Source organism: Mercenaria mercenaria, chromosome 12, assembly GCF_021730395.1.
Source record: "Mercenaria mercenaria strain notata chromosome 12, MADL_Memer_1, whole genome shotgun sequence".
Classification (NCBI taxonomy): Eukaryota; Metazoa; Mollusca; class Bivalvia; order Venerida; family Veneridae; genus Mercenaria; species Mercenaria mercenaria.
Genome location: NC_069372.1, coordinates 48633155 through 48647763, shown reverse-complemented (window position 1 = coordinate 48647763; position 14609 = coordinate 48633155). Strand labels below are relative to the sequence as shown.

Genomic DNA, 14609 nt, shown 5'->3' with positions numbered 1-14609 from the left:
ATCAGCTGATTTTAACTCGATGTCATGCAGCTTATAAGGGAAGATTACATAGTTTCTTTTACGACTGATTCTTAGGACTTCGCACTTGTCTGGATTAGATTCCATGGACCAATCAGACTCCCAGGTTTCGAGACTTAAAAGGTCTTTCTGTAGAACTTGGTCATCACTTTTGGATTTGACCGTAACATAGACTATTGTATCATCTGCGAACAGCCTCACTTTGCCCTTAACACTTTCAGGCAGATCATTTTTGTAGGAAAGGAAGAGTCAAGGTCCGAGAACCGAGCCTGGAGGGACACCAGAGAGGACGGGGAGATTGTCTGAATTGTACCTTCGACGACAACTTGCTGGGTGCGACCCTGAAGGAAGGACTTGACCCAAAACGTGACCTGTGGGTTGACACCTAATCTTTGTAGCTTATGGACCAGTTTGTGATGATCTACCTTATCAAAAGCTTTGCTTAAGTCCATGACTATGATATCTGTTTGTTGACTTAGTTCTAAGGTTGTCACTGACTTCTTGGGAGAAACTTATAAGCTGGGTTTCACAGCTGTGCTTTGACCTGAAACCATGTTGGTAAGGGCTAAAGATGTTAAACTGGTCATAGAAGGACATGATGTTGGAGACCAGGATATGTTCCATTATTTTTGAGGCGATACATGTGAGAGAGGGATATGGGGCGATAATTAGAGGGTTTACACTTTCGACCTTTTTCATATGCTGGGGCAATGTGCATGCTTCCAGTCATTGGGGACAATACCAGTATTGAGGGAGATTTGGAATATGTAGGTAAGGACAGAGGCTATTTCTTAGTATAATTCTTTTAATAACCTTGGTGACAGTTCATCTGGGTAAGAGGCTTTGCTTGGATCAAGGTTTTTAGGGAGCTTTTCCACTCCGTCCTGGGATATGCTGACCTTGGACATGGCTGGTTGATTTGCAGGAGTTAACAGCTGCTTCCCAGAAAGCAGACATGTGTTGGCCCAACGTTGGGCCAACTGCAGACTCTTCGTTGGCCCAACGAAGATTTCCAACATTGGCTCAACGCCATTTTGCTAATTGGCGCAACGTTGGCCCAACGGTTGGTACACCGTTGGTCCAACGACTGGTATCCTACACTTATCGTTGGCCTTTCATTGGGCCAACAGCATTTTTTCGTCTATCATGTTTGGTCCAACGTTGGACCAACTCTGTTACTTTGTTGGCCAAAGATGGATGCCAACGCTATCCCAACGATTACGAATTTAACAAAAAGACTAAAACTAACATTATTTAGTACATAATTTATTTTCAAAATAGTTTTAATTTTGTTTAACATTTAACAAGAATAAATCTAACATTTATTTAAAGTTTATTTGCAATTTTCCTAAAGATTTATAACAGAATATTTCAACACTACTAACATGTAAAATATTGATTCCAACCTTTTATAAATCTAACTATTTTTCTTTTTTCAGTCACTGATTAAATCCTACTAAAGTAAATTACTGTCTGTATTTTAACTGACTATATATCCAAGTTCTGTCTGCTTGTTTTCTTTTCTTACTGAAGTTGCAACTTTATATTTTTTCTCTTTTTTTCCTGTGCACCACAGTGCTAGGCGCTCAATTATTACTCTCTTGAACAGCACCCTGTAAAATAACCAAAAATCATAATGTTGATTAAACCATCTACGTCAAATTGATAACAATAACTGAAGACATGCACATAAACCTCTGGACATAAACTTGCAAAAAAATGTATGAAATTTATTTTTGTCTGTATTTAACCGAGAAAATAATGTTAAAATTAACGAGAATATGAGTTATTTTATTTAAAGAATTAAATACTCAACACTAGTGCCATCCGCCAGTTTTAGAAAAAAGTATTTAACATATGTTCAAGTCACATGGATATTACATGCGTACACGATATAAAAAGAAGTTCTCTATAAGATCCCACAACTTTATCAAAAAACATTCAAAAGCTTCTACTTACAGTTTATAGCTAGTAGACCGGGCTTTTGTTTCACATGTATAATAGTTTCCTCTACTTCACATGTCTATGCAGCTAGAATTCTTGCCTAGAGACAAAGAAGTATAAATTTATTTTTATAGCTCTTTGCTAGAGAGTAAAATAACCATATTTTCTGGGATTTCTTACATAACTCGGGTTAACGAGAGTTCATGTTCTGGAATATTCAACAGATTTATTGTAAACATTTTATGATTGTATAAAATTAGATATTTGTTATAGTAGTTTTTTTCTTCAATATTTTTTTTTCACAAATTTGATTTTCCAGGTAATAGATTTGAAATAGTTCAAAATATCATTACGGCTGCAGATAAGTATTAAGTTTAATTAGTCCAAATTTAACTGATTACGAATTGGTGCAGAAAAGTGTTTAATTATTAATTAAATACTGCATGTTACACCTACACAACGTGTTTACCTGTAGGGGCTTGTGATAAAACAGTGACCTGTTGAATATATAAATATTATATTATTACTTCTAACGGGCCAACGTTGGGCCAACGATGTTTTCTTTGTATAAGTCTTTCCCTGAAAATCAATATTGGGCCAATGCAGAGATATCTCTGACTGAATTTTAAAGTTGGTTCAACGTTGGCCCAACAGCTGTATTTACAATACTTGTTAATCATTCTTGGGCCAATAGTGGCCCAACAGCGATTATCCTTTGTTGGTTTTTGTCGTTGGCCCAATGACTACATGTTTACAGGGTTATTAATCGCTTTGTGCATATGCTTACCTTAGTTTTTATTCTTATGTGCTGAATTTATTTGTTTACTATGCTTGTGTCTTAGCTCTTGTTGTTTGCTTTGCTTTGTGAATGTGCTCTTCCTTTTATCAGTTCATGTATTCTTGACAATGCATTTATGCCTTGATTATATGTCTTCCTTTGTTGCTGTCTTTATTCTGTTGCTTATGCACAGTATGTTATTTGTAGTCGGTTAAAAAGCTCTTATGAGGTTAAAGAGCTATATACTTTGCTCTACCGCGTTTCATTTAGCATTCTATCGAAATCGGCATTTTTCTATCACATACTAGGTAAAAATGGCAGCTAGTTATATAGCTCTTTATAGGAATATAAGTCTCTGAAAATCAGATATGCTAGAAAATGCCGAAAACCGTTATAAGTTAGTGGATTTATATGAAATAAATAACAGCCGGATTTAGTGGTGTTCAGCCTGATAGGAATGGACATGCTAAGTTGTGTCCCTTTTGTATTCTCCATATTTGTAGCAATGGAGCGGGGGATAATCACTCAAAATTCAAAGTGAATTAATAAAGTGAGTAAAGAAAGCTAATGTTTAGTAAAGGCATCTGTCATACACACATTTTCATTACATTCTTTTTATAACGATTTTAAGATGTTTGCAAACGGATTCGGGGCAGGTCAAGATTATTTTACTAGTTTCGAAAACGAAAGTGGGATGTATATAGACTGAACACCACTAAATCCGACTGTTATTTATCCCGGCACAACCAGTTTTCAACCGCTTAACAAGTTTTCTGTGCAGTTTTGTACAAATGCAAGTCCAAATCTTTGGTTTATTGTCTAACACTTTCTATCAGCATAAGTGCTATAAAACATACCATTTAAGTTTCAAGTTTCTAACTGATCGAATCCCTGGCAGGATGATTTTGAAAGCCATCAGTAGGAAGTCTTGCTGAAAATTTACAACCTAAATTCGACCACAGGTGGTATTTTCCTTCCAGCAAAATGAAACAGCACTAAACTTTTACTGTAGTTTCATTACATCATGGCAAACATAATACACCCAAAATTCAAGTCTGGCAACAAACACTAAAACCAACATGGCAGATCAATATACTGTAGGTACACTTGCCTAAATTGGCACCTAAATTACAGGGGGTAGGGTAAAGTAAATGGCAGCCAAAAGTTAGTGCATTATCTAAAGAACTATATCATGTGCTCAATTACTGAAGAGAACCAGGGTGTCACATCTGCTACATTGATAGCTGTCACATATGGCAATGTATTATATAATCACTAAGCTTTTGACACTCCAAATATTTCAGATTGCTTAGAAAATGAAAAAAATGTTGCAAGGACAGGCATCATGATTGCATTGTCAAAAATAATTTAATAATAATATGCTTCAATTCTGGCAGTAAGCATGTGTTAAGCAATAAACGTTTAATGCAAAAGATATATAAATACTGATATTGGCTTAAGCAAGAATAGGTAGTAGACAAGGAAAGATGCAGGTTTTTTAGTAATAAGAAAAACCTCATGAAAACATAGTACTGCTACATAAATGGAATTTATATAATTTTCTAAGTACCAAAACTAAAGGCGAATAGGTTCCTAACATGTTCTGTCTCTGCTGTAAACAGTGAAACAATCACAACTGATAAATTTGGCTTGTAAAGATTTTTATCATACAAAGTCCTAGGCGGTTGAAAATAGGTTGTGTTTGAAAATAGGTTGTGTGGGGATATCTGTTTATTTCGTTTAAACAGGCTGGTAACATTGCCCAATCGGACTTTCAACAGAAAAACTAGTATTTCTTGAAAAATAACGAAGATATTTCTTTCAAACTTCGTCCTTTTGTTAAGCATTACAAATGATACAAATTAAAAATAACTTGGTTGCCTTCACTTCAGTTTTGGTAGAATTATTTCCCCTTTTCAGATTTTTATGATGCATAATTTTTGAAGTCCAAAAAAATTATGTTTTAATACTAAGTTCTACCAATTCAATTCCTTATTTATTTCATATTAATAACAAAACATTCAGACCTCATTTTCAGCACTTTAGAGCATTTCAATGATATGAAAACCATATATGGTCATTTAGTATAACATGTCTTCTTATCAAAAATAGAAAAATATTGACATGTTATGTTGAATATAAGAAAAATAATCTGTTCTGAGAAACATCACCCTCTAAAAATGCCCCCATGAAAACAGCTGTTTAGCAGTTACGCGTAGGTAGACATTTTTCGCAAAGAATAAAACTTATACCAAGAAATTTACAATGAAAATGGTCTAGATCTATTCTCAATACTATAAGCAATAAACAGAAGTCAAAAATTTAACTGTCACCTCCTCATGTCACTCATTATACCAGATTTCATCCATAGTATGGAACTACATTTTGGACTACTTCACATGTAACACTGAGTATATAGTCACTTCCGGTTTGGTGTAATCCGTCCATAAAGAAACATTTTACATACTCAAAATGTGTTATTTTCACTTAAATTGTACCAGTATTCTAAATGCATGAAAAAAATACCAGTTTCAGTTTGATACAATCAATTTTCAAGGTTTTATGGCTTTTTCAGTAATGTATGCTAGCGTGCCAAATTTCCTGGAAAAAAGCTGTCGCGACATCATTTTTGACCACAACTGCACTCAAATCACACACTTTTACTGTAAAATATACCCAAACTCACCCCTGACACCTAAAACATACCAATATTTAGTCAATAAATATGCATTTTTTGAAAAAAATACACCCAAAACAGTGATTTTGAAATATTTTTAGTTTTTCTTCTTTTTCTCTGCTAAATTGCACTGAAATTGTCATCTTCTATCATAATCTGGCCAAACTAGCCTGTTTACAGCCACATCTAAACAAGTTTAAATTTTTACCCCTGCACAACTTATAGGTTGCATTCTACCAATTCAATTCCTTATTTATTTCATATTAATAACAAAACATTCAGACCTCATTTTCAGCACTTTAGAGCATTTCAATGATATGAAAACCATATATGGTCATTTAGTATAACATGTCTTCTTATCAAAAATAGAAAAATATTGACATGTTATGTTGAATACAAGAAAAATAATCTGTTCTGAGAAACATCACCCTCTAAAAATGCCCCCATGAAAACAGCCGTTTAGCAGTTACGCGTAGGTAGACATTTTTCGCAAAGAATAAAACTTATTCCAAGAAATTTACAATGAAAATGGTCTAGATCTATTCTCAATACTATAAGCAATAAACAGAAGCCAAAAATTTAACTGTCACCTCCTCATGTCACTCATTATACCAGATTTCATCCATAGTATGGAACTACATTTTGGACTACTTCACATATAACACTGAGTAGTCACTTCCGGTTGGGTGTAATCCGTCCTTAAACAAAAAAGGGTTTAATGGCTTTCTAATGCTCTAAATTATTGCGCTATTACTAGCTTACTGTCGCTGAGTGGCTGCATTTTGATTTCTGACTTGCAGCCACCACGAATTAAGTTATACAGTTTGACCTTCACAATATAAAACAAACTGCACTAAACAATTTGCATATAGGACATATTGTTCAGTATGGAGAGCCCAAAACAATGTGTACATTTTGCTTTTGAGAATGAGTTTGGTGATTCAAAGCTTTGTCAACCTTATTTAATGGACTTTCGGTAATGAGTATTACTTTGTATTATTCAGTTATTATATAAACAATGATATGAACATGTTCAAAAGTTTTTATTATAGACAAAATAACCGACATTGACAAATTTATAAGCATACATGTATGTAGTAGTCGATGGATACTGACCCAAGTGTTCATAGAAATTTCGAACATAAAGCCCGAAATGCTATGAGGATAATAGTCAATATTGTAGTTTGAAATTTTGCATAAGCTGTTCTAAAGGTAGCAATTGTTGTATATTGAAGAAGTATACTTATAAAATGTGGTAACTAAGGGCTGTAGCATGCCCAAAGTAATGTTTTATACACATGGTCAGTACCAGATGCTTCTGAAACATTTTATCAAAAGGGTAAATGTCTATATCCTTGTAAAATTCTGTTTTGAAACTCAATTCCTCTGTCAGAAGGTTCTAAATCTTAGATGCCTGTATCTTTTCTGCTAGATTTTGGTAAAAAATTAAACAAGCCAGAACAGGTCAGTGTGCTTAGATTCCACAGGGGGAGGGGATACACCCATATTTAGAAATTTAGTATGCTAAGGTTCCTTTAGCATTTTAAGAGTGTGAAAATTATGGTCAGTTTTGCTGGACTACATTGAATACTGCTGTGAATTCATATATGAAGTACATTCCATTAACTGATAGAAGTTTGATACAAGACTCACATATATTTCTATACTGAAATATAAAGAGTTGGCCCCAGTGTACAGGAAGATCTACGTTCATTAACTTTATATTGGTTCAGTATCCCCTTCCCTCTTTTTCTGTAAGTTCAATACATTAAGTTGATGTTATGAATTGTAATTGAGATCTTTTTTTTGCTTTGTTCCTTGGGCTATAATAACCATGGTATTTTGACTGCTGTTCAAAATCTGTGGTATGTTTTGTGGTGTTGAAAATCCTGGGCATTTTTGAAGACCGTATTATAGGTCTTGTAGATCTTGGTAGGTTGAAGATAACCTCCAGTCAAACTCCAAAAGTCAATTTTAAAGGAGCCAGAGATCTGTATAGGTCGACTACCGGGTACCCCCATTCCCCGACCCACCAACACTCAAACAAGCGCCATTATATGGCCATATCTTTTCAGCATTCTTTATTGGGTCTTTATCCAAAGTCATCATTTGGACTATCTCTGTAAATGTAAGAAGTACATTCATGGGTAGAGAATGTTAAAATTTCTTTTCGATAACATGTGAGGCAAAAACTCTTAATCTGCGATGGGTTTCATATGCTCTGTCTGTGCCTGTTACCAGTATAAAAATCATTAGCAGGTTCATAGCATCATGTTGCTAAAAACTCATTCACCAAAACATGTCCACACATACAAAACTGGTCAATGTGTAATGGAATGTAAATGAAATAAGTCAATGACGGCTATTATCCACTTTCAAAGATAACACATGTAGGGCATTATCCATGGTCATTTTCGGCTATTATCAATTTTTCACACAAGGATCAATATAAATGGTTTTGACATAAAAACGGCAAACGTAAGCAACTTATTCTAAACTGTGTCAGATGTTTAAATGGTAGAGCTGTATATACAGTGAATTACAAGCATAAAAAACAATTTTAAATATTTTTTTTATGAATTTTCAAACTAAACTTACATGGATTTTGTAAATTATTTAACATATTGTGTATTGTTATCACAAAAATAAAGTAAAATAGTTTTGAGTTCCATGGAAACAAATCGCCATTCGTCTTTTTTCAACATCTGGTGGTTAAAATCTCTTATCAAGCCTAAGCAACTTACTGAAAATCTGAAATTTTCAAAAGAGTTCATCTGTCATTTTGTAGCATTTTGGAATTATCAAAGCATTTCGTATTATCCAGATAACAAGGGTGATACAAGCAATATGAAATTGGTATTTCATTACTTATCAGGAAATGGATGCATCCTCGCATTTATTATCGTTTGGTATTAGTATATCAGTTATATTTGTGAAAACAAAAGTTTCATTTTGTGTGATTATGCATTTTGGTCATTCGCATACTGTAAAATCTGGTAAATGAGCGTATACGCTTATAATAATTTTAGTGACCGCTTCATGCGCCAATTTTTGATATATGCGCTTATACTTAAGCCAAAACTATGCGCCTATTTTTGATATGCGCTTACAGGCAAGCCATGTGTGCCTATTTTTGATATATTAGGAATATTGAAAGTGTTTACCTTGGTTGAGAAAACGAAAATAAAACATGGTCATGGACGTGCACAGTGAACAACTTCCTTTTATTGCATAGGCCTACAGTATTTATACATAATGAAAGCATAATGAACTTCATAATTTGCAAAATATGGTCAATCTCTCAGACCATTCAATAATTGTTTAACTGTTATAAGATTGTAGCATTTTATCCATACTCTTTGCAAAAATTTACAAAAGAATGACAAACTTGTAATTTACTGAAAACATTTTCTATTCGAAAACCATGATTATCGTAAACAATTATCGTTTATCAGACAAATTGGATGTTATAATCTTTTAACACCTATCGGCTATTCAACAGGTAAGAAAACTTGTCACCTGTATTTATGATAAACAATCATCACGGTATATTACCGTTAATTATGCCTTTTGTCTGCATCTGTTGTTTGTTTACCAGTAATTGGATATGCGCCTACTTTCGAGACAAAATTATGGTAAGGGCAGGACATGCGCTTATTATCCCATACGGAATAACGGTAAGACCGTATGCGCTTACTTTTGATATGCGCTTATATTCTACAGTATTTTATTTCATACACTACTAATTGATTATTCTAAACATATATTGATGAAGCCGGATATAGTAAAGTCATGATTCTTATTTTATTTTCAGGACTGTTAGTGCCAAGCTAAGGCTGGCGTAAATTCTGGCAGAAATGGCAACAAACCAACCGCCAGGTTTGTTTATTTTCTGTCACTTAAATACTTGTAATATGGATGTATACAGAAATGAATGTAAGGTAGTGGATGATTTTGACAATTGACAAATTGCATATTCTCTTTATATGAAAGTGGTTGGCATTTACAAGTTTTACTGATATTTTTGTGTAGGTTAATTTGAATTTACCGGTACGTGTGAAGAATGCTAAATCACATAATAATGGTACATAATCATAAGGAAATTGTCAAGTGTTATTAAGGTCCGCTGCCTTAATAGCACTCTCTCGTATGTAAGGATCTGTGACGTCACCGATAAGGTCTGCTATCTAAAAATAGCACAGGACTCAATTTGCGGACAAACAATCGGTGCAGCATAAGTAAACCTTAGATTTGGCATTTATTTCGTTATTTTTGTTCAAATTTCTAGCCTGCACATCGCAAACAAATGTTTTTTCTTCACTTTTTAATTTCAATAAACTAGACAGAGAAACAGAGAGTCTTTATTTTTTTTAACATACCGATTTTTCATCAATATATGAATGGATAATGTTATTATATTATTCTGTTCATTTTGTGACACATCCAGTTTTCAGATATATTTAGGAAAACAAAAAGATGCCCACTCGCAAAAATTTATTAACAAAAATGTTTAGACAGAACAGAAAAAAAATCCCAATTGTTCTTCTTAGTAACCGTCATATATCAACACCATATTTTTGTAATTTGTTTCATCCGTGAGTGTTTATGATTTTAATACTTGAGAATGTAAAAAAATCTTATCATCGCATAATTGAGTTTACTAAAATTTCAAAATGTGATGAACAACATGTATATTCTAAAGTAAACTGTCATACACATTTCATATTCGGCCACATATTCAGTTCTTCGTTGAAACAATTAACACCTCTGTGATATACAAATGTTCTGTTTTATTACAAATGACCCCTTGGTATGACATATAGATATTTGACTTTCGGAGGTAATATTTAGATGTTATCTGATAAAACATGTTGCTAATCTAATGCAGCACCATTTTTTTCCTACCAACTCATGCATAAATATGTATTTTCAATAAGGAAATGTTTGACGGACCCTGACCACAGCTGACATCGCAACCACCTCATTGGGGATCATCATCAAGTTTGCGTCTTGTGTTTTGTGAATCAGTTTTTTAACCACAAATGCTTCTTTCGGCGTTTCGAAACTCGAAAATATTGTAATTTGTTATTAAGAGTTTAAACTGTTCTTCTGATGCAAGATTTCAATAGTATTTATTGCAGAATATGGGGTAATGTGCATGCAACATACTTTTTAAGGTTTAGCAGTATATCACAAAACAACAGATTTTTTTAACGAATGAACAGCATCTTGACACACAACGTATCTGTCCAATACATGTTTTACTGTTCTGTCCCACAGAGTTGGATTCTTACTGAGTTGCCCCCCTTTAAATAAGAATGCCATTTGTAAAGAAATAAATGTAAACAATTGTCAAAAACGATGTTTTACCTAGTTATGTAAAGTTTAAACACTCGCACGATGTTGCAAATGCATCAAAACGAAGACGTGTAACAGCTTTTAAAAAATGGTGAGTTTTTAAAGGCGCTGAACTGTCCAGAAGTGTGGCCCCTTCATGCAGTCCCTTTCCGGAATTCAATACATATATCAGTAAATTCACAATGGTTTTGTAGAATAATATAAATGTTTTATACGCTGTTAAATTTTCATGTAAAACAATGCTTTCTTTCTATGATTTGATGACGTTCGAATTTTTTTGTCCGAAACATGGACCTATACCTTAACAGTGCTCTTTATTTGCTTAGGCCTACCCTGTTTTGAATCGTCTCGTTAAAAAAGTACGTCATTTGTATATTTCCTTCTTTCGTTCCACTATCTTTCTTTAATTAGTTATTGTTTCTTTTATTCATTCTGTTAACAGGTGAGACAATACAGATGGCAAGTTACATTTTAATACCCTTCGAAGTTTACTATACTGAGATTGTCCTTGTCCGCAGTTCGCGCATTGCATTATGGTATAACTACTGTGTGTTCTATTTATAGAACACGAGAGTGCTATTAGCCTAGTAGACATAGTTAGGGAGATTGATTTAAAGGAATATTGGATGAAATAAGGCAGAAAAGGATGAAATGTTGACTGGTGTAGCGCAGCCATTCTCAAAGGCAGCTGCTTTTTAGAAAAGTACGTTAAAGTACAGTAGATTAATTAAGTGCAGGAACTGATTGATTCACAAATATGTAAATTAGAAGAAAAATGTTTATTCACAATAGTGAAGATTTCATGTTATATTTTATAGTAGGAGAGCTTATTTAGATACAGTCAAACTTTGTTACCTTGAACTTGATGGCACATGTAAAATTTGTTCAAGTTATCAGTAGGTTGAGCCTCTGAAAAATATAAATTATATAGATATTTTGGTCCTAACCTGACAATGAGTTAGAGTGAAGAGTAGCGTGCTATTTTATTATCTGAGTTCAAGCGAGATGTTAGTCTGTGCCAAATTGTCCAAAAATAAGAGTTTGTGTTTTTTATGTGGTTGACTGTAATCAAATTTGTTATTAATTGTTTCACTGTTGATTAATTCTGCAGATATTTTTTGGACTTTTTTAGCTCACCTGAGCTCACGTGAGTTATTGTGATCGCTTAATGTCCGGCGTAAGTCTTCTGTCGTCTGTCTGTCAACATTTAGATTGTGTATGCGATAGAGGTCGTATTTTTTCAGCTGATCTTCATGAAATTTTGTCAGAATGATCACATTGATGAAATCTAGGCTAAGTTTGAAAATGGGTGATCTGGGGTCAAAAACTAGGTCACTAGGTCAAATGAAAGAAAAACCTTGTGTATGTGATAGGGGCTGTATTTTTTTATTGACCTTCATGAATTTTGGTCAGAATGATTGCCTTGATGAAATCTAGGTCGAATTCGAAAATGGGTTATCTGGGGTCAAAAACTAGGTCACTAGGTCAAGTCAAAATAAAACCTTGTGTATGCAATATAGGCTGTATTTTTCAACTGATCTTCATGAAATTTTGTATGAATGATGAACTTGATGAAATCGAGGCTGAGTTCAAAACTGGATCATCTGGGGTCATTAACTAGGTCACTAGGTCAAATGAAAGAAAAACCTTGTGTATGCAATACAGGCTGTATTTTTCAAATGATCTTCCTGAAACTTGGTCAGAATGATTGCCTTGATAAAATCTAGGTCAAGATTGAATATGGGTCATCCGGGATCAAGAGCTAGGTCACTAGGTCAAATCAAAGTAAAACCTTGTGTATGAGATAGATGCTGTATTTTTCAACTGATTTTTAAGAAAGTTTGTCAGAATGATAACCTTTACGGAATCTTGGCCAAGTTTGAAAATGGGTCATCTGGGATAAAAAACTAGGACACCCAGTCAAATCAAAGAAAAACCTTGTGTATGCAGTAGAGGCTGTATTTTTCAATTGATCTTCATGAAATTTGGTCAGAATGATTGCCTTGATGAAATCTAGATCGAGTTTGAATATGAGTCATCTTGGGTCATAAACTACATGTAGGTCACTAGGTCAAATGAAAGTAAAACCTTATGTATGTGATAGAAACTGTATTTTTCAGTTGATCTATATAAAATTTAGTCAGAATGATTCCCTTGATGAAATCTAGGTCGAGTTCGAATATTGGTCAACTGGGTATAAAAAGTGGGTCACTAGGTCAAATCGAAGAAAAACCTTGTGTATGCCATAGAGGCTGTATTTTTCAATTGATCTTCATGAAATTTAGTCAGACTGATTGCTTAGATGAAATCTAGGTCGAGTTTGAATATGGGTCATCTGGGGTTAGAAAGTAGGTCACTAGGTCATATCAAATGAAATACTTTTTTAAACTCAAGGGACTACATTTTTTCTCCAATCTTAATGAAAATTGGCCAGAATATTTGTGTCCATGAAGTCACTAGATCAAACCTGTTTACACTGTTTTGGTACGTTTCTCAGGTGAGCAACCTAGGGCCATGTTGGCTCTCTTGTTTTTGGTTGGTATATGATTAAAATATAGTATTGTTTGAAACATTTTACTCTTAGCTGTGCTGGCAAGAGAAGCAACTGAAAAGAATCTCCAACGTATTGCTAAGTCAGTGGGATCCAACTGGGAAATGCTTGGGCCATACCTTTTAAAGCAAAATGCCATGGCTAAAGTAGAACAAATAAAAGAAGATCACCATAAAACTGAAATGCGTATATATAACCTGCTTCTAACCTGGAGGCAACAGGCTGCACCAGATACAACGCTTGGTCATTTATTCCATCAGATGCTTCAAGTTGGTACCTCTGTGACAGTAGAATGGCGGTCAATAGCAAAATACCTAGATATTGATGAAAGAGACATAAGAGCATGTAAGTTTAATATTATTATAATATAATTATTTTGTATCATTGAACATTTCCTTTTGAATTTGTACAACTGTTCCAACCCAACATGTTTGTGACACTAATGATGGTTGTGATTTATTTAAGTATCTTATTAGTTAAATATGCTGCAGTTGTATGGACTTTTAAAAAAAAATGGCTTTATCTGTATGATTTTATTGTTTTTAGTTCACCTGTCATGTAGTGACAAGGTGAGCTTTTGTGGTCGCCCTTCGTCCGTTTGTGCGTTGTCCGTCCATCGTCCGTTCACATTCTCTTGTGAACATGATGGAGACCGCAGTTTGCAATCAGTTTTAATCAAATTTGCACAAAACTTGTATTGGCATAATATCTCGGTTCCTTTCGAAAACTAGCCAGATCCCATCATGGGTTCCAGAGTTATGGCCCCTTAAAGGGTCAAAATTTACTATTTTTGGCTTGTGAACACAATAGAGACCACATTTTGCAATCAACTTGAATCAAACTTGCACACAAGTTGTATTGGCTTAATATCTTATTTCCTTTCGAAAACTGGCCAGATCCCATTGTGGATTGCAGAGTTACGGCCCCTTAAAGGGCCAAAATTTGCTATTTTTGGCCTGTGAACATGATAGAGACAACATTTTGCAATCAACTTTAATCAAACTTGCACACAAGTTGTATTGGCATAATATTTCGGTTCCTTTCGAAAACTGGCCAGATCCCATCATGGACTCCAGAGTTATGGCCCCTTTAAGGTCCAAAATTTGCTATTTTGGTTTTTGCAGCCATATAGAGTCTTCATTATGGTTTGATTTGATACAAACTTGCAAAATATCTTCAACAACAATAAATCTTGGATTCCATGACGTCAGATTCAATCATAGGTTCTCGAGTTATTATGTCTCCCCCAGGAGACATATTGTTTTTGCCCTGTCCGTCCGTCC

General features: G+C 34.2%; 1 protein-coding gene across 1 annotated transcript in view; it reads left to right on the top strand.

Moving 5' to 3' along the window:
- The first annotated feature begins 3215 nt into the window (after positions 1-3215).
- Positions 3216-14609, top strand: part of LOC123534516 (uncharacterized) — a 100927-nt gene continuing 89533 nt past the window's right edge. Inside the window, exons 1-3 of the mRNA XM_053519971.1 lie at positions 3216-3290; positions 9232-9296; positions 13360-13671. Of these exons, the coding sequence (XP_053375946.1) occupies positions 9275-9296; positions 13360-13671 (334 nt within the window). The 5' untranslated portion in view covers positions 3216-3290; positions 9232-9274. The remainder of the gene's footprint in view (positions 3291-9231; positions 9297-13359; positions 13672-14609) is intronic.